This window comes from Takifugu flavidus, chromosome 2 (assembly GCF_003711565.1).
Source record: "Takifugu flavidus isolate HTHZ2018 chromosome 2, ASM371156v2, whole genome shotgun sequence".
In the NCBI taxonomy this organism is placed as follows: Eukaryota; Metazoa; Chordata; class Actinopteri; order Tetraodontiformes; family Tetraodontidae; genus Takifugu; species Takifugu flavidus.
The window spans coordinates 1,363,256-1,388,854 of NC_079521.1; the positions used below are offsets into that span (position 1 = coordinate 1,363,256).

Consider the following 25,599-nt stretch of genomic DNA (forward strand, 5'->3'; position numbering starts at 1 on the left):
CCTCTTTTGTCCAGCGCGACCTCATCCTGGGACGTTTGCTTGATAATCGGCGGCGGAGGAGGAGAGACGGGTCCTCCTCTTCTGTGATTCACTGGCCAGGAATCCTTGTGAAATCAGGCCACCGTGCATTCGCCGGTTTCCAGAAATTGTAAGAACTTTATGGTTTATAGTTTTTTTATTTTTTTTATTATCCCTCTGCAGAAAGGAGTTCTGAGAGGGGAGGGCCTGGGGACGGGGTGGATTAAAACTGGAGGGATTAGCACCATACTTTAAGATAAATCTTTTTTAATGTGAAACCTCATCCTTGCTCATTCTGGGGTAACCACTCTTATTAACTGCTTTTCTATCACTCCCTTTTGTGCCGCCCGTTTCCTTCTCTTCTTCCCTCCGCTGCCGAGCAACTTTAAGCGCACGCTTTTGGATGCAGCCGCTCGCCGCTAACTCTGCCAGTTACACAAACAACGTCCCCTTTTTAAGCTTTTAAACACAGAACAATGGCAAAGCACTTAGCTGTGCACATAATTCTTTTGTACAGGGGAGGAATGGAGAAAAAAAAAGCAGAGAAGAAAAGAGATAAGCAGAGCGCGCTTCTGCTGCCCCTCCATCACTCCATCTCCATTCTTCCCTTTAAAAAATCTTCCTTTCCATCTGTAAATCCGCACTGATCAGGACGTGTGGTGGGGCTAAACTGACAAACATCGTCTCCTCAGTCTCCAGACTCTAATTGAGTGAGCACGCGCTGGTCACACTTTTAAGAAGCATCCCATAATGGATTTCCATGTTTGCGCCTCTCTTAACTGGCATTGAGAATGGAAGGCATAAATGTTGTCTTTATTACGGAAAACAACAGCTCCCTCTCTCTCCGCCCCCCCCCCCTTCCTCGCACCGTAAAAGATGATTTGAGCGCAACGGTCGGCGTTCATTGCAAGGTCAACGCTGCCTGACAGATGACAAACGATCTCAAGATGGCCACATCATCTGTCCTGCAGTCGGCCGGCGCGCGGGAAGACCGAGCCTTCCATCTCTCCCCCCCTTTCCTGCCATTTGTTTCGTTTCATTATCGCGTCGGGATGTTCGGCGCGGGGGCAGAGGAGCAAAAAAACAACCACCTGATTATCTGTGGCAACGGCTGAAAAGTGCTTCCAGGCCAAAAGGAGGTGGGTGGGGGTGGGGTGGTGGGGGGGGGAGAAAATCAGCGCTTATCATGTTTCTGTATCAAGAAGCAGACTTGGCACAAGACGGGGATTCAGTATTATGGACAAGCTGCTCATCAGATGGGAGCGGTGGCCCACCCTCCCCTCTATCTATGTCTGTCTCTGCCTGCATTCAGCCCATCCTTTGCCCCCCCCGTGAGTTTGCTTCCCGTCCAAGACGCGTCTTATTTTCCCTGACTGGACAGCTCCCCCCCAGAAAATGCCCAAACAGAGCTTGGCTTCCTCGCGCGACTTTTCATTTCAATTATTCCATTGATTTCCCCCCCCCCCCCGTTTATTGTCGCCTCTTTCTTTCCTTCCCTTCATCTCTGCTGTTTGTGTTCCCAGGCTCATTATCGGCGGCGTCGGAACACAGGATAAAATCACGCACACGCATTAGCTAAACTCCATCTCCGCCAGTGACGGCCACTTTTGACAAAACACTAAGTGCGTTTCTTAATTATCTGCCTCCTCTCTAATGCCGTTGTCATCTCCCAGACAGTCCCTCTCCTCACCCTCTGATGTTGCTACTACGTTCTCACTTGGACGCTGTTTCCCAGCAGGTAGTCGTCCCCCCGCCACACGTCAACCAACACGATCACCCGCCTCCATCCATCCACACGCACTCACACACACACGGAAGCTATAGTGTGTGTGAACAAACTGTAGAGCAGATAGAAGGAAAGGAGGCTCTGATGAAGAGTTCTGAACAGGAATAGTGAAGGGGGGGGGTCTATTTTCTGATGAAACCGTCATGTGATGACTGTCCCTTCATCACCAACCATATCCTCCCCCCTTTCATCTTCCGAGGAAATAAAACTCGTTAATTAGGGGAACAAATGTTCGGCAACTTTAGCAACTTTAGTTTTGACGGGATGGTTTTTGCTCCTGGTTTGTTTCTGCAGCCGCCAGATCGCCGCAGTTTTGATCGACGTTCCGTAAAATTCCTGCGTTTAGGATCTCGGTGCTCTGCTCAACTTTTCATGAAGGTTCTCCTTTGTATTTTTCGGATTGTATTGATTTCCCGCGTCCCTGGTTGAGATCTAAACCCCATTTAAAATAGTTTTAAATCATTAAAATCCACAAAAAGCCATCCTGAGGCCTGTTTTTTTAATTGTATAATCTGTTCCCCACAGTATAATAAAAACGAGTGCCTCTGCTCCTTTGTTCTTTCTTTTCTCTCTTTCCTCCTGCCTCTCCTTCTCTGCGGAGGGCGCAGATTTAAATGCAGGGTTTCGCAGTATTGGATCGCACACCTACAGAAAGTGGTGCAGTCTAACAAGGCACGGATGGCCAAAAGTAATGATCATATACAAATATCAATATGAGAAAGAGTGCGCGCTAAAGAAGATGCATTGCTATTGATGTTTGAATAACTGCAGTGTCAGAGAGATGGAGAGAGGGGAAGAGCGAGAATCATATTTTCTCACTGTTCCGTCTGTGTGTGTGTGTGTGTGTGTGTAGGGCACAATCGAACACATCTCAGCCAGTAGAGTCAAGGATGAGATAAAACCTCCTCCCGTCTGTCTGCTGGATGGACAAAACTACAAACAAATAATGAGACTTTGCTCTGAGCTACATTATCTGCTGCGCTGCCACTCTGGCAGGAGGAAAAAAGACAAAGAAACGGGGGGGGTGGGGGGGTTAGACGCTGCAAACTCCCAAAGATATTAAAAAAAAGCCCAACTTTATATCCCTAAAAGTGGTTTTGCCTCCTCTACTGTGTGCTCCTTTTAATTCACCACTCCTTTTAATTTGTCCACGCAAACGCGGCTCTATTTGCATTTCAAATAGTCATATTTGAAGAGGGTGGTTTAAATGCCAAGACGCGACTTGATGACAATCACCTCGGCTCAAAGCATCAGCGAGGCCCTCTCTCTCCGCCGCTGACATTAAAACGAAGCCGACGGCTGCGACACAAGCACAATACAAATATACATTTATCTACCCAGCCTGCCTTCATCCTCCATCAACCTTTGTCTCACTCCTGCGTCTGTCTCTCCGTCTCATTATTTCAATATCACTTTACATTTGAATATCGGTTTGTGGACTGGTGGGGCAACAGTGTGCGGGCTGCCTCCGACACACTAAAATAGGAGAATAATCAGTGGGGTTCAGAGTGAGGAGGAATTGAATTACCAGCAAACAGTCAGGGTGCACAAACTCTCTGTCTGTGTCTCACACACACACACACAGACACGCACAACAAAGCCCTTTCATCCCTTTTCCATATTCATTCTTTAACTTACTGTAAATTCACCGCTGTCAGTCAGACTCACGGGGAACAGGGGAAAACACAGTAGATCAGAGCTTAAGGAAACAGCTGCTGCAACAGTTACAGCAACGACCACTCTAAAATATTAAAAACGTGTCACCAGCAGCGCTCGGCCTCTGCGCCTGCAGCCATCTGCTTTCTATTAAGGCATTACAGCCAAAAATACAGCTTTTTATTTCCTGCGCCGCGGACCGACACTGGCATCCTCGTCAGCCGAGCAGAGTCCAAAAATCCAAGTTGAAACGGAGCTTCGGTCGCTGTGGGGGATCTATTATCAAGAGGGGTTGGAAAAGATCTGAAGCGCCGGAGACGGTGGAGGTCAAAGGTGTTCCCTTCCTCTCGTCTGTCCAACAGTTTAAAAAAAGACTATTTAACACTTTGAATGTTGGGGTTTTTTTTATATTTGTTTAAAAAAGGCCTTTAAATATTTTTTGGCCCGTTAAGCTTAAGAGAACTTAAAGACAAGAACGTTCCAGCAGAGGAGCTTTTTTGAGGCTATAATAAATTGTTGATTGAGGAATTAAAACTATGTTTTTAGAGCGAAGAGAGTATTAAATTGACATTAAATTCACTGTTGATCCTAAATTGATAGATGCAGACAAAATGGCTTCTTCTACATAACAAAAGAGGGAAGTCCAGCACCTTTTATTCTGGCGTTGGACTAAATATCCTGTATCCCAACACAATTGCTGTTTCCTTTGCTTTCAGGTTAGCAATGTTTAGCTATGTTCCATCACTGTGGGCTCTCCAGGGACGCCGGTGACAGCTAAAAGACTAAACCGCTTCTGCGGCTATCGTCAGGTTACTCAGGGCTGCGGAGGCGGACGCTGACTCAGACTGTTTGGGGCGACGACATCTGTCCCGTTGAAACAGACGGACAGAAGACGCCGAATGCCGGAGCTTCTGAGCACGGCGAGTTGTTCTGTTACAACCGGAGAGGAGGGAAGACGGGAGGAGAGACTTCTGAAGGGTAAACAATGACGACACCGTGACTCACTCTGCTCGGAGTCTGGTTAAAAGAAGATCAACTCTCCCCACTTAATATGTCGTTTCTGTCCGTCTCCGGAGGATTGCGTGTTGCTGTGTTCCACCCAGGTGGTCCTACCGGCGGGTGGGCGGGTGGGATTACGGGCTGAAAGTTGGCCGGAGAACTTCCCCAAACGCACGTGGCGAGCAACGTTCTGATCGAATGAAGCTGGTTCCTGTTTGGGAGGGAGACGGGACGCCTCCCGCTCGTTTCTGATGTTTCCGTCGAGTTGTTTGCACGGGCGCAGCCGTCCGTTTCGGGGGCCGACCACCTCGGGGTTCATCTCTCCTCCTGCCTCCGCTCGTGTGATGTCACTATCTTGGTGGGAATCATTAGGATATCAGTGTTCAGCCCCTGACAGAAAGCTCATGATTAACAAGCTCTCTTGTTTTTCCTCTCCTCTTTATCCTCCTTCCTTTTTCCTCAAATGAGGACTCCCGCTGCTCCCAATGACACCCCCCCCCCCACACATCATCCCTCTCTTTCCTCTCCCTTCCCCTCCTGTCGTGGATAGCAGGGAGTCACAGGTGTGTGACAATAATTACACGTACTTTTGGGAAAAAAAATAATGTTGTTTCCTCCATTTAATATGTTTTGCAGTAAAATAGGCAGGGAGACAGAGAGAGAGGAGGAGAGCTCCAATCTTATCGGGTCCCCCAACCTCTAACTTAATCATATGGCTCTTAAGAGCAGCCTGCCACCAGCTGGGGCTCTGTAATATGCATGCAATGTGTGTGTAAAATGATACGCTTTAATTTTGAGCCCACTTTGAGCAGCAACAAAATCTGTTTATATGGGAGACATTTAAAAAAAGAGAGGGAGGGGGGAACAGGGGATTGGGTTAACTCTTCCTCTTCAGGCTGACAAAAGCCATCTGTCTGATGTCATCTAGCATCCCTGCTCTCAGTGTGCAAAGGCTGCAGACAAACGCTGGAAATGATGTTTTAAATCAAGAGCGGTGAACCTGTTTTAAATCCAAACCTGCCATTTGAGCTAGAGAAAGAGCGCCGGGTGCGGACGTGGCAGCTCACCGGAGCAAACGTGGAATTCCGGCCGACGCCGCGACGTTCGGAAAAGGCGTTTTCCTCATTCTTTGTCGAACTTCGGCGCTCTGCCCGATAAGAGCAGACCTATAGAAGGAAAAAGTTACAGCTGTTCTTTAAATCTGCATTATTTATAATGGCAAGCAGATGGTGGCTTTGACGACCGTTGTGTGAAAGCTTTTGGGGAAATCAGCTCCGTTCTGACTCAATTTGCTGGTGGTTCCCTTCCACCAAAAGATTCAGGTGCCTTTTATTGCTTTGAACAAATTCGGAATCAGCTCCAATGATCCCCGTGAGTTACTGGATCACCGTCAGAGGAGCTCAGAGAAAAGAAACCGCTTAAGCTCTAATGTTTCCTCTTGTTCCTGTTCGGTCGGGTTCAGCTCAGGAGGCCTCAGCTGCTGACTCTAAGTTGCTATTTTGAGTCGGTTCTGAGCGCGTTTGAGGGCACGACCTCCACAGTGGGGAGCAAGAACGGCCGCCACTCGTAACATTAACGGCAGCGGCGCTCGGGTCAGCGGCCGGTGACACAGCTTGAGGGTGGAAACCTGCGCTAGCAGAGGATGTGGAGCAGAGTGAGGCGTTCAAGGACAAGTGAAAGGGGAGAATAGAGGAGGAATGGAAGGAAGGGCTACGTCGGAACTTCAAAAAGCCCGTGCTGCCACCAGCTCTGGAAACTCTACAGATGCTTTTGTTCCCCACTCTGCCCCCTCCACCCTTGCTTTCTTTTTTTTTTTTTTTTTTGCCTGGTGTCTTTAGTGATCCAATGTGAAAGGAGCGGGGGCTATCAAAGCCACTGCTGTCTGTTACTGACTTCAAATCCTGGGGCCCTCGTCCATCCGTCAGCCCCAATCATCATATCTGCGAGGCCCCCGCGGAAACCTCGTACACTGGAGGAGAAATATTTGATCTCTTCTCTTTTGCAAGGATCAACAGTCACACAAACGATAGGTGGGAGAGAGGAAAAGGAAGCAGGAGGACTGGAGGAGGGCGGGGGGGGGGGGGGGGGGGGAGTGAGGAAGAGCATCAAAGAGATAAAACAAAAGCGGCACTTGACCTCGTAAAGCGAATCCCCACTTCAGTGCTCAACACTGTTCCATTCAGTTCTCAGTGCACAACTAATATTTACCCACTCTGGGAATAAACCAGGAAACCTTGATTTCATTTGATGAGACCTACGTGGCTGCTGTCTTTGAATTATTGGCCTTTAAGGGAAACTAAAAGAGTCTCAATGGGACCGAAAAAGTAAAAATGATATGTTTTAGATTCAAGAGCATAATTACGTGTTCTGCACAACTTTCTCTGAATGGGAGGCATTTTGGGAATGTGGCAGTTTCCGGGGATGTTTTTGATCCTTTTTTTGTAAAATAAAATTCCAAGAATAATACCGAACAGATTATCACTATTCATGTGGCTTTTTTGAGGGTGGATGTTCTGTCTCTTATTCTTTAACACTCTAAATCAACAGAACCCAGCGTGGACCGAGGCCTCGGCGGAGTGGACACGTTTCCATCCCTCCCACTGTCATATGGCAGTTATTTATAGTTAGAGAGAGGTGTGTGTGTGTGTGCGCGCGTGCACGTGTGTGTCTGTCCAGGAGGTGGCTGGTATACTTGGCTCTTAAATCCTGTATGTGAGATCAGACTACATAATTACCTATCACATTAAGCTCTTTATGTCGACCAGACTTAGGCCCCTCTCCCTTACTGTCTGTCTGTCTAACACACACACACACACACACACACACACACACACACACACATGCAGTGCAGCAGCAGTGGAGCAGCTGGTAGCATTATTGACACTCAGTGTGCCTGGGGGGTGGGGGGGTGAAGAGAAAATCAAATGGGGTAGGAGACTAAGATGTGATTGGAAGGAGAGTCTATGTTAGCGATGGACTTCAAAGCATTTCGTGTTTAATTGACCCACATGCACACAGAGCATATTGCAACTTCTAAAACACACACACACACACGTGCGCACGTACGCACATGTCCACACCAACAGCCCCCTTTGGAAGGCATTTATCCAGAGCGACTGCTATCAGCGATACAGGCGTGTCACTCATCACTCCACTGCATCCAACAGAAGAATCAGCAGGACGCCATGTCAGGCTTCAAGAAAGACACGTGCACACACACCAGAGTGCACGTGCTGAGCTGCAAGTTCAAGGTTCATGAGGTTGAATGTTTCCAAAGCTAATCGGTGTATGTCCTTTGTCTAGAACACGGTGTATTGGAAGACTGTGGACAAGACTAATCTGGTGTGTGTGTGTGTGTGTGTGTGTGTGTGTGTGTGTAAATCTTTGTTTTCTATTGTCTGAGCACATATAGATCTACAGAAATATAGTTCACACAATACAGGATGTATGTTTTTTTAATTATTCTCATGTTTTATTCTCTGTATTTTTTATTTCTATTTCCTATTTTCAATTGTTTATGCTCATCTTGTCTCTTTCAGTCCATAAATGTTTCCTGCATTATTATAATCTCTAACCACCTTTAGAATTAATTTAAAACATCCATGGAATCTTCTCACGCAGAAGAATGTGCAGAACTATTATTAAAAGTATCTTGATTAAAATATTAATATGATTAAACAATATCGTAATTTATAATTTACCTGCTGAAAGTGGCCAAAGATCAGCAGCAGTGAGCATGAATGTGTGTGTGTGTGGTGTGTGTGTGTGTATCACCATCATCTTTAAACAACAAGAAAGATTTTCTGCTTCAATTATACAACTCTGTGTGTGTGTGTGTGTGTGTGTGTGTGTGTGTGTGTGTGTGTGTGTGTGTGTTGTGTGTGTGTGTGTGTGAGGTGGCAACAGATGTCCAGTCACTGCTGAGCTGACACTTCACATTCGACATGTGTTAAGTGACAGTGATGGACAGCAGGTAGTCCTTTTAATAATTCAATATATTTTCATCATCTCTCTCTCTCTCTCTCTCTCTCGTTCACACACGTGCGCGCGCACCCACAGTATATTATTATCATTATATTTGTCCTCCTGTCAGGACTCACAGCTCTGTTGACAACGACGTGTTTTTACCCATTTTATACATATGAAAATGCACTATAATTACTTTCAAGCCTATTTTCATTAAAGAACATCGATTGCTGAATCCAAATCTTGCTTATCGATCGGATTTTCTGAAATCAAATTCATTTTACCGGCGGCACATCAAACTAGAATCCTCATTTCTGCATTCTGCACATTTTACTGTTCATGTAAACACCAATGGAGGGATGAAATGAGGCAGCTCAACCAGTCAGTCAGTCAGTCAGTCAGTCAGTCAGTCAGTCAGCCAGCCAGAGACACAGACATTTCCCAAACACCAGGATGCGGGTAAGTGAGCCTCAACTGACCAGAAATGATTCGCCTCTGTCTGTTAGACACGTAATGGAGTCATTTAACTAGTCAAATTAGGAGGCTGCGCGATGCCGCGTGCTTCATTACTGGGTTCCAGTGGGCACCAGTCTGCCTTTACGTCACAAATGATTCCAAGACAAATGGACGTTTTCCTGGTGGAGCGCCGTCGCACGCATTTGCGCGTCTTCGTGCACTCGCGGAGCCGGTACCAAAATGCCGTCCAGAAACACAGGTTGCGTGCGCTCGCGTCCCAGGCGAGAGCAGGCGCGCACAGTGACAGATCAGCACCATCTAGGGGTTAGACTGGGGCACTGAGCGGGGCCGCAGGAACGCTCCTCCCTGTAGGAAAGTCTTGAAAAATGCTTCTTCATCGCTCATTTATTTAAGAGAAAACCGCGCGTGTGTGTGTGGAAAAGTGTGTGTGTGTCCTGAAGAATTGTGACACGGCAAATGTGGTAAAGTGAGACGTGAAAAGTGATCCTGGAGGAAGCAGAGAGGCGGCGTTAAAAAGAAAGCTCACCATGAGAGAGGCAGATATTCCTGGGCGTCCAGGCTCCGAGTGACGGTATTTAACCGGACTTGATCACGTTCTCCCTTCGCTGACCCCTAAATCAGAACCAGGTGATGACGGAAATGGGAAGTGGAGTCAATCCAGCGGGGAGAGATCAAACAGCGAGCGTGCCTGTTTGTGTAGGGGGGTGGTATACATCCAGACCTGCTCCTTGTTGACTGGGAGGTCTGACAACCGGGATTATTGATGGGAAACAGAGCCCTCTTCCAGCACACACCTCGCAGATTCAAAGTCCCCCTCCTCACATCGGGCGCTGGAATCCAACCAGCAACTTTTCTCACCTTCAGACTGGCGTTAATGGTCGGGACAGAAGAGGTTCTCATTCTCTCCGGCTGCTTTTTCCAGGCTGCCCACAGCTGCCTGTATTTACGTTATCATAGATTACAGCTGCATTGTTTGAAGTTGAGTGACAGCCAGTGATATTTATGCTTATGCATGAGTGTGTATTTAGATTTCTTTGTTTTTCTGAAGAGGCACACCACCATGCTATGGTGTAATTGCACCACACACACACACACACACACACGCAATGCAACCATCCCTCTCTCTCTCTGGCTTTGTTTCCTTCCCCGTCCGTCTTCACAGTATTTCAGACTTCTTTGCTGTCCCTCTGTGATAACAGTCACAAGGATGCATCGGTTTCGTGCACTGACAGAGGAGCTGCAGCAGAGTGCAGCCGGACTGACGTGCACGCACGCACGTGGTGCTCTAAAGTTGGACTTGTGGTCATCCGCAGCAGAATCTCCTGATGACCCTAACGAGGCAGCGGCTTAATTCATGACAGCATCAACATGCGGCCTCTGAAGCCACATATTTTATTCTTGGATCATCGAGCATCCTGATTCCAATGCAAACAATAAAAATTAAAAGTAAATATAGATTTTAACATGTACCTCTTCACTCACAGTGCGTCATTGTCATTGGAGAAGGCAACGTTTTCCAAATCAAACCAAATTATTTCAAATTAAACCAAATTTATTTAGAGCCCAAATTCCTCTGACAGCAGTGAGCTCTTCACTCTCCAGTTGGGACACCTCTCCCTGGGACGCACAGGCCTACAATAGATGCCACAGATCTGCAATAGATGCCACAGATCTGCAATAGATGCCACAGATCTGCAATAGATCTGCAATAGATGCCACACATACCTGCAATAGATGCCACAGATCTGCAATAGATGCCACACACACCTGCAATAGATGCCACAGATCTGCAATAGATGCCACACACACCTGCAATAGATGCCACAGATCTGCAATAGATGCCACAGATCTGCAATAGATGCCACAGATCTGCAATAGATCTGCAATAGATGCCACACACACCTGCAATAGATGCCACAGATCTGCAATAGATGCCACACACACCTGCAATAGATGCCACAGATCTGCAATAGATGTCACAGATCTACAATAGATGCCACACACACCTGCAATAGATGCCACACACACCTACAATAGATGCTACACACACCTGCAATAGATGCCACACACACCTGCAATAGATGCCACACAGGCCTACAATAGATGCCACACACACCTGCAATAGATGCCACACAGGCCTACAATAGATGCCACAACACCTGCAATAGATGCCACACAGGCCTACAATAGATGCCACACACACCTGCAATAGATGCCACACAGGCCTACAATAGATGCACACACACCTGCAATAGATGCCACACACACCTGCAATAGATGCAACACGCACCTGCAATAGATGCCACACACACCTGCAATAGATGCCACACAGGCCTGCAATAGATGCCACATATCTGCAATAGATGCCACACAGGCCTGCATTAGATGCCACAGATCTGCAATAGATGCCACGGGCCAGCAATAGATGCCACGGGCCAGCAATAGATGCCACACACACCTGCAATAGATGCCACACAGGCCTGCAATAGATGCCACGGGCCAGCAATAGATGCCACACGCACCTGCAATAGATGCCACAGATCTGCAATAGATGCCACAGGCCTGCAATAGATGCCACAGGCCTGCATTAGATGCCACAGATCTGCAATAGATGCCACAGACCAGCAATAGATGCCACACGCACCTGCAATAGATGCCACAGATCTGCAATAGATGTCACAGGCCAGCAATAGATGCCACATATCTGCAATTGATGGCACATATCTGCAATAGATGGCACACACACCTGCAATAGATGCCACACACACTGCAATAGATGCCACACACACCTGCATTAGATGCCACAGATCTGCAATAGATGGCACACATACAGAGAACAGCAAGAATGCATCAGTGTTTGCATTGGAAATAGAATCAGTTGATATGTGTGTGATAGATGGGCGTGGGTCAGGACCCAGTCCTCCGGGGTCGTCGTGCACGTGGGGCCCCAGGTGAGGGAGTGTCCACCTGGTGGGCCAGAAACCCTGCTTGGATTGTGCTCCAGGAGGCCTGGGTTCTGCAGGAGCTGACAGACGCAGGCCCTGGTGCTGCCGTGTTGTGTTGGATTCGGCGCTGATCAAAGGCTCACCTGGAAATCTGCACCATTCGGACATGGCACACACACACACACACGCACACACACACACACACACACACACACACACACACACACACACACACACACACAGAACTAGTGAAGTCTTGCTACGGATTCCTTGTTATCTTATTATTGCCCTCCGTTCATGGAGGCAACACTTTGTTGTTGCATGTTTTTGCATAACAACGCTACAGCTAATTATAGCTTTCCACTTGAGCGCTGCCACGGAGACACACACTCCTGTGTTAACTTCCCTGGAACTGCGGTTTTCAGACCCCGCCTGCGTCTTTTTGCATTGTTTTCAATTGAGGAATCTCAGTGTTTTTATTAACCACTGAATGTTCCACCGTCAACTAGTACATGTCTAAATATGGTAACTACAGGCTAATAATCACTAACGAGGACGAGGGAGGGAGTGGGAAAATGGAAAGAGTGCAAAAAGGAAAGGATATGATGAATATGAGCCTATAAACTTTATAGATTTGGATGGAAATAATAGTGAAGGTCTGTTTGTCCTCCAGCTTCTGCAGTTGCACGTTACTTTGCTTTGAAACTTAATAGGACTGATGATGTTAGCAAGTCTGTTTGAGTACGACTGTAATAAGGCGTTAATAACCTGTTGACAGCGTGCTCTGTGAATGCATCGTATGGAGCGCTGTCTGCAATCAGTAAATGTTCTTTGTTGTATCCCAGGACTTCATTTCCTCTGTTGTTCTGACACTGATGTTCTCATCAGTCTGTCTTATTGTCATAAATTTTAGATTTCGCGCCGGACCAGCGGGAAAAAAATCAAATGAAAAGGAGCCGTCGGCGGCGCTTCTGTCGCTGCATTAAGACACCGCGAGCAATCTGGCGGCTAACGTAGACGCCGACGAAGGCTGCCAGTTTTGACGGCCATTTGTTTGTGGTAATTACACTAATGTTTCAAATGAAGGCGCTGGTGAATTATTGATGCTGCGATACTTGACGTGGTAGTTCAACCATCGGAGCTTTGCTGTACTTATTACAGTCAGAACCACGACACAAGCACCTCGGCGTAGTAACGACAGGATACGTGGTTGAATCCCAGTCCTGGTGGAGTCCTGGCTCGGCCGCCTGCTCTGTGCAGAAGGCAACTCGGCAGGATGTTACCCGGCTCGGCATTCTGGGATGGCAGCCCAGGGGTCCCGGATGACCTCAAGAGTTAAAAGCAGACAGCGGGAGAGATAGACGAAGACGGGGAGGAAGCATGGAAGCAGACAAAGAGACAGACGAAGGAATGATGTCGGTACAAGAAGGAAGGTCTGGAGATGGTGGAAACGAGGGTGGAAAAGCTGGAGGAAGACGAAACTTTGGGTTTATAGGAGCCACATCCACAAGTGTGTAAACGTGCGTCTGCTGGTGCACAAGCCTGACGTCTGGAAGTTCCCAACCTACCGACAGCATAGCTGTGAGGAAGATCGTCGGAACGTTCCGGACAGGATCAAGACCCTCTTCTGACCTCTTTGTTATCTTATTCCCTCATTTCCACAAAAGCCACCATCGATAATTCAGACCTTATTACCATTATTCCCATAATTCAGACCTTATTACCATTATTCCCATAATTCAGACCTTATTACTATTATTCCCGAGCTTCAGAGGAACCATGAATGCGTCGCAGGTGTTGTGTTTGCAGGGGTATCCGGTGATCCTGCCATAACAATGGGAACAAATGAAGATGAGGGTTCACTTCCCTCGTGGTCAGTCCTGAAATGCTGCTTTTTATTATTATTATTATTTGTTGGACAGTTTATTGGATCAGGTCAGGGGGATTTTTTTTTTTTAGAGACTGTAGGAGGGCCCTCGACATGGCCTTGGTGTCTGATATCCTGAGTATACCAACCAGTAGGGTTGTGTGTGTGCGTGTGTGTGTGTGTGTGTGTGTGTGTGTGTGCGCGCGCATTAGAAGACTGTCATTCATCAGGTGGACATGTCAGGTCTGTAATTCCTGGTCCTGGCTGCTCCACCTGCTTTCCCACAGTCGTCTCCTTGGCCGATAATGACGGTAAGAAGGTAATGGTGTAAATGAAAGGTCCCCCCCCCCCATCTATCTTTCTGTGTCTTTTTTCTGGGGGAGAAAGGGTCTTATTATACCTGAGTCCCAGTACGGCTCACCACTGTACAATCACTGTTTTCAGCAGCACTGTCAGCAGGGGGTAAATGGAGAGAGAGAGAGAGTGGGCGAGACAGGTAGAGAGCACAAGTGTGTGTGTGTGTGGTGTGTGTGTGTGTGTGCGTGTGTGTGTGTGTGTGTGTGTGTGTGTGCGCGCATTAGAAGACTGTCATTCATCAGGTGGACATGTCAGGTCTGTAATTCCTGGTCCTGGCTGCTCCACCTGCTTTCCCACAGTCGTCTCCTTGGCTGATAATGACGGTAAGAAGGTAATGGTGTAAATGAAAGGTCCCCCCCCCCCATCTATCTTTCTGTGTCTTTTTTCTGGGGGAGAAAGGGTCTTATTATACCTGAGTCCCAGTACGGCTCACCACTGTACAATCACTGTTTTCAGCAGCACTGTCAGCAGGGGGTAAATGGAGAGAGAGAGAGAGTGGGCGAGACAGGTAGAGAGCACAAGTGTGTGTGTGTGTGTGTGTGTGTGTGGTGTTCAACACTAGTTATGGAGAGGTGCTGTTTCAGTTTGAAGTGCACGCCACTCTTGTTGAATATGTCTTTGTGGGGAGCTCCTTTTTTCCCTCCTTTCTTCCTTTTTAAAGGCTTGAACAGAGAAGATCATTTATTTAAGGCAGGCTTTCACACGACACACACACACTGGAACACACCAGCACACACACTTAAGTCAAGAGATATCTTCTTATTGGGGAATCTTTCAATAAATCAATGTGACTTTAAACACATTCCCCAGGCGACGCGGCTGACCTGATAAGAAGTGAACTAATCTCTTTTGAGGCTGCCGGGAGAGCTTTGAACCAAATCTACTGTGCATCTATCACCAAGGTTATTTGTCAATGGCTGCTAATCCCAGGTAAATTTCCCTGGTTTTATATCAGAGGTTCTCATGCCTGAAGTTTCCCGGCCTTGGGAAAATTCGAGAGCAGGCTTAAAGAAAGTAGGGGAACAAAAGAAATGTTATGGATTTTAGCAGCTAAACAATGAAAGAGGAAGAAAAAAAGAAAGGAGAGGAGAGGAAGAGGGAGGGAGGGAGGGAGGGAGGGAGGGAAGGTGGTGGTGTGTGAATAAATAATATTTTATGCAAAAATTCAGGATTTGGTTCCAGAAGTGTGGCTCTCCTCTTCTGTTTTAATAAATACAGGCATGTTGGAAGTTGGGGGGGGCCTCCATGACCTCCGAGGGTGTGAGCTCTTCCCATTTTGGGAAGGATCCCGGTTCTGTTCTAGGCTTCATCTGCATGTTCTGCTCAGTGTGGCTGCTTCCTGGGTCCTGAGGAGCAGCCCTCAGGTGCTGGATTCTGCCACCTTGGATAGACGCTCCGAACCTTCAGCGCAGCCAACGCTCCTCGCAGGAGCTTCCCGACGACTCCTGCTTTGCTTCCTGCCTCTTGAATCGACAGGCAGCCTCTGGATTCCCTCTGTGGGAACGTTCCACTAACTGGAGGAGGGAGAGAGAGCCAAGGTTTGGCCACATCTGCAACTGCGACGGTGCTCCCAAACTCATTTGCCGAGCTCGGAATATAATTCATCAGAATTCGGTTGAGCGGGAGAATTTCGGAGGGGTTTCTGCCACGTCTTTCCTTCCCTTTTTTCCATTATTTCCCTTATTTTCTGCCCCATGTGTGCAAACCATCCTGGGAAACGTCGAGCCCTATCTGTCATCTGTCAGGTTCTCTGATGAACAGTTTTGATCTCTGGCTCTCTGTTTACAGCCATTGTCAGGCCAAGAGAGCCGTAGCCGTGAGTGCTTACACCATCGCGTAAATAGTTTGACGTGTGGCTCTGTTACAAAGTTGTAGGAGTAAATACCGGCGCAAACAAGCCCTCAAAACTGCAGCGGAGCCGTACGTCTGTTTGGAGCCGGAGATTCCTGCCCGGCCTTTATGACATCTCTGAATCTGGATACGAAAATTTGCCTCCTCTGTCTCACAAAGACCCGTTGAGTGTGAGAGATCAAAGTGTAGACACACACACACACACACACACACACACACACACATGGCAGTGGAATTACAGAGCGATACAGAGATTACAGAGTCAAACTTGACGGCTAAATTTGCTAAAATTGCTGTTTTCTGTCCTGTTTTCGTCCCACATTTCAACCCCTTTAAAAGAAAAACTGGGAATTTCTGGAGCAGCTGCAATAATTGAAATCAACTATTTTTTGACTTTTCTGGAAAAATATCAGTGTTTAAATCAAAAAAGACTAAAATGTGGGAGGATTGGGGGGGGGGTCTATGGAGTTTCCTGCGGTTGCAAAGCTAAAAGATGTGAGCTGGGACAGATCAGCGTTACTGTACGGGATGGAATTCCTGTACGGAAATTCCAGGGAGGGAGAGAAGCAGGAAAAGGGAGAGAAAATGGATTAAGACTGACAGAGAAAGCAAAGACAAGGTGGAAGAGGATGGGTGTTTTTCTCTTTTTCAGAGGGGGGGGGGGGTGATCTTGGAAAGGTTTAGTATATCATAATTATCCCGTTAAGTAACGGCGGAGCAGCCTCCCCGGGGGAATTCGTCTTAAATGGAAGATTTGCAAGGAGAACGGGTCAGAGAGAAAAACGGCTTCCAGTCGGCAGGAAATCCTGTTTACATTTACATAATCATATCAACACTCACTTGTTCTTCTCCTTTGTCTCTTTCTCTTAGGGGCCTTTTCAAAAATGGTGGAAAGAGAAATGAGGGAGGGCTTCAGGCTGCTCCTTCTTGAAGTTTGTTGTTGTTGCTTCATTCATTCTTTCCCTGATTTCCTTAAAAATGCTGCCAGTTGTCATAGAGGGCTTTTTTTTTTCTTTTTTTAAAAAATCCCTGCCAACACATCTGCCCCCAACACCTCCCTCTTTGTGTCGGTACGTGTTCTTAGCGAAGAGCTTGCCAGACCTTTTGTCCTCTTTCCCTCATAAAAATATAAAGACAGACAGGAGGAAGCAGGGAGAAAAAAAACAAGTGAAGCATGTACGCCGCGCCCGCTTGTGAGAGCCTTAATTGAGATCTCCTCGGAGTCGGCAGCAGATGTTTGTAGCCGCAACAGTTGAATCATCAGAGACGACTGAAAGCCGGTGGAACCACCTTAAAAGGAAGCCAGGTGCTCCAGTTTTGTTACCCTTCACTCGTCTCTTCCCGTCGCCACGTCGCGAGGAGCTCGAGTCTTCGGGTTGGAGGACGAGTGTAAAAAAATGGTTATTAACCGTGCCAAACTGTCAGGAATAACGACGTTGCCGACGCGCGGGAGGGACGGAACAATCTGGCGTGAAGCCGGTTAGAACCGCAGGACAGGGAGGAGAAGGAGGCTATCAGGAAATGGTTAGGAATAATTCAGGAATCAGCCCGTTTCCACATGTTCCACACTGACGTCCAACACCTCCACGCTGCTTCCGCTTCCTGTTCCGGTGTGTGTGTGTGGGGGGGTCAAAGGTCAATTTGGGTATCCAGCTGGACCATTAAGGTCAGCAGCTTTAAAAAGTGAGAGGATTTTAGAAGGAACAAGGTGAAGCTGGAGAGGCGCTGTGATGCCCGGGGGCCTCAGCTCCTGGAGGCTGGTGTGGAACTGCTAGATTCCTTCTTGTGTTCCTTTGGAGAACCTGAAGGCAACGCGGCTCCGGCGTGGCTCACAATGGCGTCGCTGTCGGGGGGGAGAACTTACAGGAAACAAGTTCTCCGCTCCAAGAGGCCGATGACATCATGAGAGATGTGTAATGTTTCACTTTTGCTCATCTTTTGCTCTTATTTTTGCCTCCTCTTTCACTTTAGACTGCAGCTCTCTCTCTTTTACCAAACACTGTGTCACGAGCATTTAAGATGTGGCCTTCTTTCCCTCTGCACATTCCAGCACCATTATGTTACATTGTTGCTGGATAAAAGGCTGTATTATATTCCACCCCCCCACCCCCACCCCCGCCCCCGCCCCAGTAAAAGGGCAGAAGTGGACCCAGTTTTTATCTGCTGAACGAATCAATCAGGATTATGTCAGCTGAAAAGAATCACAGACAGCAGTCACCAGGCAGTGTGTGTGTGTGTGTGTGTGTGCGTGTGTGTGTGTGTGTGTGTGTGTGTGTGTGTCCTATGCAGTGAAGGAAAGCACTTGTTGGTCAGGACTGAGGTGTCCTGGTGTCTGAGGCGCAGCAGCATTATTTTATACATATTTCTTGATGTCCACACTCACCCCACCCGTCCCCCCCCCCCCCCCGTCCCCCCCGTCCCCCCCCCCTCTGTGGGAGGATTGGAAGGGCACTAATTATCATTTCAGCAGAAATGATTAGGAGATCAACAGGGATCGAATGCCATTTCCTTCCATTAATGCAGGGGGTTTAGAGTGCCTGTCATGGCTTGGTTTGTCCTACGCCCTGTGGAGAGACAAAAAAAAGGGGGGCGGGGGGGCACATCGAGGATGGAAAAGCTTAAGAATAAGGGAGTGACTAAGGGGAAAACAGAGGACTGCTGTGGTCAAGAGGAGCGACAGTCTCCCTCATTTTTCCAAAGGCCAGAAAAGCCGTGATAGGAAAAAAAAATGAGCTGTGATTTTATGGAAAAGAGGAATTTTGCTGGTGAAAATGGCAACAGTGGGACGCTCACTGTCCCCGCTGGTGTTGGGGGTTCAGGAGCGGCTCCAGGTTCCTTAGCGTGGCTCCAGGTTCCTCAGAAATTCCCCAGAAATGTAAAGGATACACGTTCTCCCCTGTTTCCTTACATTCTGGGTCATCAGGACATCAAAGCTGGTCCGGAACAGCTTTGATGCACGGACCGCCAACCGCATTTCCGGTGGTTTTATTCGTCTCTCCTGCGACTGTAACTCGCCGCCACCATTCAGAGGTGATATAGGAACATTTTGAGCCTTTATGCAAAACCAGCACAAGAACAAATGTCACCTAGCAAAGTTCAGTGTTTTCCATTAAAAGATCAAAGAGACTTGGTGGATATCTGGGAGATTACCGCGGAAACGGTGGCGCATACAGAGCAGAGTGGAGGGCGTGCGGATGAGGCTGTGATTGTTTTGGCGTGTCAGATGAGAGAAATGTCAAAGAGAATGTGAGAGATGACCTCTGTGCTCATCGCCCATTAATGACCCTGCAGCTCCCAGCTTCATTTTCACCCTCATCAAAAACAGAAGAAGAAAAAAAAAAGGAGAAGGAAAAAACATTTCCTCCTGTCTCCAATAGTCATTTCCCTCCGCATTGTATTTATGTATTGGGAGGGAAAAAAAAAAAGTAATAGATCAAGCACATTCCATTATTCTCTTATAAGATCATTAGCAAATATAATTAGATATGAAAGAAAGTAATTTGGAGAGGAGAGGGGAGAAAAGCGCTATCAGGCAGGGAAGACAGATTGTAGCATCAGAGTGTTTGGGCTTAAATTGCTCAGCGGAGGTATTATCACGCCGGCAATCTTTTAGCCTCAGAACTAGTTTTGGAGTCAGAGAGCAGAAGATAGAAAGAGGCCGCTAACGTCTCCAGAACGCCGGCGCCGCTTTGATACCTCGCGAGCTCCATCCCCTCTTTTGTCTCTCCTGTCGAGCGCATCGCCTCGTATTAGACCTGAGCGTTCGCGACGCAGCCGAGAGCGTCGAGACAAACAAGATGACATGGAGTCGTCGCCGCCGCCGCCGCGCGCCCAAAACAAACAACGCGCGTCAGCCATCTTTTTATCCCGTTTGTGTTATTTTAGCAGCAACAACCGCGGGAACAGCACACAAATTGCACCTTGAAGTTGCCGCGCGCTCCCTCCGCCCTCGCCGCCGCCGCCCTCGCCGCCCTCGCCACCAGTCTCCACTAGTTTTTTGTCGCTCTTTGCGGCGCTTTAACGCCACGCCGTGTTTGTCTAATCGAGATCTGAGTCGCGAGCAGGCTGAGAGCTCCACGATCCTGCTGCGATTCACCACAAATTTGCTTTTTACTCCCCCCCCCACGCCACCCTCACCCCTTCTTCTTCTTCTTTAGCAGTGCTTTGAGGGATCGGGGGAGGGAGGGGGGCGTGTGGCGGAGGGCTGCTAGGATGGATGTGGAATTTTCGAGTCTTTTGTGCAAATCACAGGGAATGGTAACTATAAACATCCTGTATTCATTAAAATCATCTAAAAATACAGTTTTGGGGGGGGGGGGGGTGCGTTCACTTCCTCCTCCTCGGTGTATACAAGCGGGTTGTGTTATGCCGCCGCCGCTGCTGCTGCTCGTATTTACATATTTATAAATATGGGGTGTACAATGAGGCAGGGATGAGCCAAGAACAACACTTTCTGCTGCCTGAGAGGGGGAACAAAAGAGCCGGAGCACCTTCGGAGCGGCGGGGGCCTGGACTTTGGGCACTTTTGAGGGCGCAGATGGCGACAGAAGACGCTCCGCGGCCACGCTCGCCCGGCCCCCGTCGCCTGGTTCCGTTCACTTTTACATCCCAGAGTCCGGGTCATTTCCCAGCACCTTCTCCTAGTATCCCTGTTTCCGGCTCTAAACTGGGACTAAACTGGTTTTAGGTCCAAAGTTTAAGCATCCGACTCTGACGACGTCTACCTGGAGGGAGGCGTCACATTATAATTCTGTCTAATTTTAGTAGGAACTGAACTGAGATCAGTCTGTCCCCCCACGACGACCTCGAGTGTTTCGCTGGTTCGCTGGGGCACCACCAGAGGGCGCTCTTGTCGCTCCTCTTGTTGGAGATGAGCTGCTCCTCCTTAGGCTGAAAATGACCGTGAATGATTCCTGAAATGAGTCCTGCCAATCACCCCTGAACAAAGAGGTCCAAGCCTGACTGTTTAAAAGGGAAAACCGAGCAGATTCTCAGTCTGAGAGGCAGCTGCCGCCTGCCCGAATGGGAAATTAAAACCTGCGAGGGGAAAGTTTCTCCAAATCTATAAAGTTCGCCTGGAAATTTCTCCCCCTCCACAGCGGCAGTTGTTCAGGGAGAAGGAGAGGCATCCTTAAATAATAACATTCCAGGTGGCTTAGTTAATGAACAGTGAAAATCAAATATGGAGCCGAATCTGGAGCTCGTTACAGGAAGTTTCTTTACAGGGATGTCAAAGGCAGGAGGCGTCCTGGGGGAGAGAATTTCCGAGGCTTCGCTGAAACGAAACTCCCCCCCCCCCCCCCCTTTTTTTAATGGGTCTTTGTGTTTGGGGGTAAATTCGCATTTCTTTCCAACAAAGGAAAAACTTTGCTTTTTATATGTTGACGCAATTAGGCGCTGGTTAATTTCTAAATGCAGAAATGTTCCTGGACGTGAACGCTGTAATGGACGAGGACCGAGCCGATTTGCTGACTTATGCTGCCACCTGGTGGCCGGAGTCGGTCATTGAAAACAGCCGGACTAGCGGCCGTTCCGCTCGTTCCCGCAACATCACTCAGATAGTTCCCTTAATGCGCTTCTGCCTCATTTAAGTGTCCGCTACCAACCAGAACCAGTCACATTCACTCTGATATCAACTCAAATAGTGTTGTTGGAACACAGAGGATTCTGACCCGGTTTCAAAGCTAAACGATGCTCTTTTTTATATCATCCGTGCGTTTTTCTTTTCCTATTCCCTCCTCCCTCCATTTCAATATCTGTTTCTATGCCAGCGTGAGCAGAAGTCAAATAAAGCCGTGTTTTAATTTGGTTTTGTCAGATTCATAACACCACTTTAAAAGAACATGACATGCAAATGTGCTCAGCTGCGTTTTATTGCGAAATAATTTTCACGGGGAATGAAAGTTGCTGAGGGAATAAAAGCGTAAAAATAAAGGCGGGGGAGAACGGGAAGGAGCCGCGTTGCACAAGCGCCGGCGCCTTATTGCATTTGTTTGCCTTCAAACTTTTCCTTTTAATTATGAGCATTAGAAGTGCCCGTGTCATTTTAGCGTCACGCTTATTGAACAAACGTCCTTTGTAATAATGAAAAATGACTCGAGCTGGAAATGAAGACCCCGCCCAACGCAGCCCCAAAGCCTCAGCAACACTCTGCTGTTTGGACACAAAGATGCAATAAGGAAGAGATAAAAAGGTGGATTTGTGCAAACCCAGTCCTGAAACCCATAATCCAGGCCGGGTTTTCTCTCCCACCAGGCTGAAAACCACCGTCTACCTGGTGGGAGTACCAGGTCTGAGGCCTGGGTTTGGACCCCCTGGTTGAAGCATTTCCTGTGTGTGTGTGTGTGTGTGTGTGTGTGTGTGTGTGTGTGTGTGTGTGTGTGTCCGTGGTGCTAACCTGCCTTTTGTCCTCTCTTTGGCTGTAGTGCATCTGTGGGTGGGGGAGGAGGAGCAGCCCATGACCCACGAGCCCACCCTGACCCACGACCTTGAGCTGCTGAACAGCGACCTGAACCACCCCAACAACCACAACCTCGGCGCCCCCGAGGGGCTGGACGCCCACGCCGTCAGCAAAGACTGAGGGCGTGAGGGGGAGGAGGAGGAGGAGGTGATGAAGGATCAATGAAGCAGTACATTATAATAAAGACTATTTAAGATGAGAAACAAAAGATATTAGAGTGGAAGTGTGAGCGTCCCCCTCCAGGGACCGATGTGTGAGATGGACCTAGAGACTTCCGAGGCAGTACCGGCACCTTTTCCCCGCTCCCTCCCGCTCTCCTCCCTTCTCTTTTTCCTCTGACATCATTGTTTTTCTCGTCTCTCTCTTTTCTTTTTCGGGGATCCAGATGAAACGGACCCGTTCGGACCCGCGCTTCCTGTCTCTGGCGCGGCGGCCTCGCTAACATTCCCCCCCGCGCGTGCTCCCGTCTCCTCCGACGGTGTAGTAGAATTCCCACCCGGCTCCCGAACTTCCCTCTCCTTTCCGAGGAAGGGGGACGGCTGTTGGTTTGGATCACGTTGTACCTGGAATGTATCCTGCTGTAGAATAGAGACTTTACAGGACTGTTGACAGAGACCAAGCACAGAACCTCTGGCTCTCCCACCGGCCGCCAGTATTTAAGCCCCTCCCCCCCCATCATGGCGGAAGGACAAGGCCCCATATGACAATCTAGACCCAAGGCAGTGATGTTCCAATAGTCGACGGTGGTGGTGCTAACATGATTGTGCAGAATAATTAGTACTTAATAATGTTCCATCCCATAACCAGGCCTCCACCCGCTTCCTTTGTCTCTTGTTCCGTGTATTCCAGCGCCGCCGCCACCGCCGCCGCCGTAGAGTGTACATAGAGAGGTCTACAGTAGTTCAACAGTGGAAAAAATGTCAACACTCGCGACACAGAGAAGCGAACGCGAGTGGCGGTCGTTCCCGCCGCCGCGCGGGGCGGGCGACCTTCTTCCACGACTCCGCCGGGGAGGCTCACGAAAGGAGAAAAGTCCCTTTTCTCCGCCGCCCTCCCACAGATTCTACTCACTCCTGGCGTCGACCTCAAGGACTCTGGCGTCGCAGGTGTTCCTGAAATACTGCCACTGATCATTGTTGCACAGTGTTACTTACTACTGAAAATGGTTTGATGTATTTACTTTAAGATGAGAAGAAAAAAAACACACACACACACAAAAAAAAGACCCGACAACTGGAAAACAGCATATTGTGTATAGCATTAGATACGAGTACTCTGTTATTGCTTCAAAGCTATGTAGCTGTGCTAGCCTGTAGGATGTAGGGTTGATTTTATTTGGGACTTTTATATGTACTGTACATTAATGCCTTCTCCATTTAAAAAAGAAGAAAAAAGAGGAAAAAGATGACAATCGTCTCCTGTGCTGAAAACATATTTGCCCCATATATACAGAATGCATAGAGGGACTTTAACCTTTCTTATTATCAGTTTGTTTTGGTTTCTCCCAAGTATTTTGCACTGTGATAGTATTACAAATCCAACTTAACAGTTCAAAACTAGCTTAACTAACTAATCTGAAGGTGTGTGTCTGTGTGTCCCTTGGCATTGTGAAATGTTTCTACGTCATTTTTTGTGAACCCAGAGAACATTCTAATGTACAGTTCAAATATGATACTTCTTTATCTTCCTTTCATCGACCTCTATACTGTCTGTGGCTTTGACAACTTGTTACGCAGGTATGTTTATTTGACGCTAATACTCTCCCGACCTGCAGCGCACGTCCGCGCTCGCCACAAGTTCCAACCGCGCGAGCGTGTCGCACCTCCCGACGTGCACGCCCATCCACTCACGATGACTGAGTTGTGTAGATTACAATTAACCGATATTTTATATATATGGACACACCAGGAAAGGAGGGGATTCGAACCTAATTTGACATGAGAGGTGAGATCTTCACAGGCTGCGTGAAGGGAGGAATTCAGGACGTGGGCTCTGAGCAAGGCACCGGCCACGGGTCTGAACTCGCCACTCCCAGGGGTGTAAAGACCAGGGATTGATTGTGAGGCTCTCTGAACCAGCTATAACGAGCATTCCACCCACATATTGTGTTAAAAAAAGACAAAAAAAAGGTGTCTTGTGAGCTGAACACTCTTTATGTTTCGCTGTACCCTCATGGCAGATGCTTCGTTTTGTAACTACTGAACTGTACTTATAGTAAAAATAAAATGTATTCAAACTAACACGGGCGGCACGCGCCCCCTGCCTGGTCTCATCTCTGTGGCTGCAGGGGATGCTTCACACACACACTCCTCCTCACCTTACAGGTCTTCAGCTACCCTCATGGCTTCATTTACCCTCATGTATTCAGTCACTCTCATGGCTTCAGTTAGTCTCATGTCTTCATTTAGTCTCATGTCTTCATTTAGTCTCATGGCTTCATTTACCCTCATGTCTTCATTTAGTCTCATGTTCATTTAGTCTCATGTCTTCAGTTAGTCTCATGTCTTCAGTCACTCTCATGTTTTCAGTTATCCTCATGTCTATAGTCAGTCTCAGTCTCATGTCTTCAGTCACTCTCATGTCTTCAGTTAGTCGCATGTCTTCATTTAGTCTCATGTCTACAGTCAGTCTCATGTCTTCAGGTAGTCTCATGTCTTCAGTTAGTCTCATGTCTTCAGCTACCCTCATGTCTTCAGTTAGTCTCATGTCTTCAGCTACCCTCATGTCTTCATTTACCCTCATGTCTTCATTTACCCTTATGTATTCAGTCACTCTCATGGCTTCAGTTAGTCTCATGTCTTCAGTTAGTCTCATGTTTTCATTTACCCTCATGTCTTCATTTAGTCTCATGTCTACAGTCAGTCTCATGTCTTCAGGTAGTCTCATGTCTTCAGTTAGTCTCATGTCTTCAGCTACCCTCATGTCTTCATTTACCCTCATGTCTTCATTTACCCTTATGTATTCAGTCACTCTCATGGCTTCAGTTAGTCTCATGTCTTCAGTTAGTCTCATGTCTTCATTTACCCTCATGTCTTCATTTAGTCTCATGTCTACAGTCAGTCTCATGTCTTCAGTCACTCTCATGTCTTCAGGTAGTCTCATGTCTTCAGTTAGTCTCATGTCTTCAGCTACCCTCATGTCTTCAGTTAGTCTCATGTCTTCAGCTACCCTCATGTCTTCAGTTAGTCTCATGTCTTCAGTTATTCTCATGTCTTCA

General features: G+C 47.8%; 1 protein-coding gene across 9 annotated transcripts in view; it reads left to right on the forward strand.

The window, feature by feature from the left end:
- The window catches only part of znf536 (zinc finger protein 536), a 140,236-nt gene extending 115,614 nt beyond the window's left edge, over positions 1-24,622 (forward strand). For all 9 annotated transcript variants that reach the window (XM_057017010.1, XM_057017043.1, XM_057017069.1 and 6 more), the window contains one exon: positions 22,348-24,622. In XM_057017010.1, coding sequence (XP_056872990.1) covers positions 22,348-22,502 — 155 coding nt within the window. In that variant the 3' untranslated portion in view covers positions 22,503-24,622. The remainder of the gene's footprint in view (positions 1-22,347) is intronic.
- The last annotated feature ends 977 nt before the right edge of the window (positions 24,623-25,599 follow it).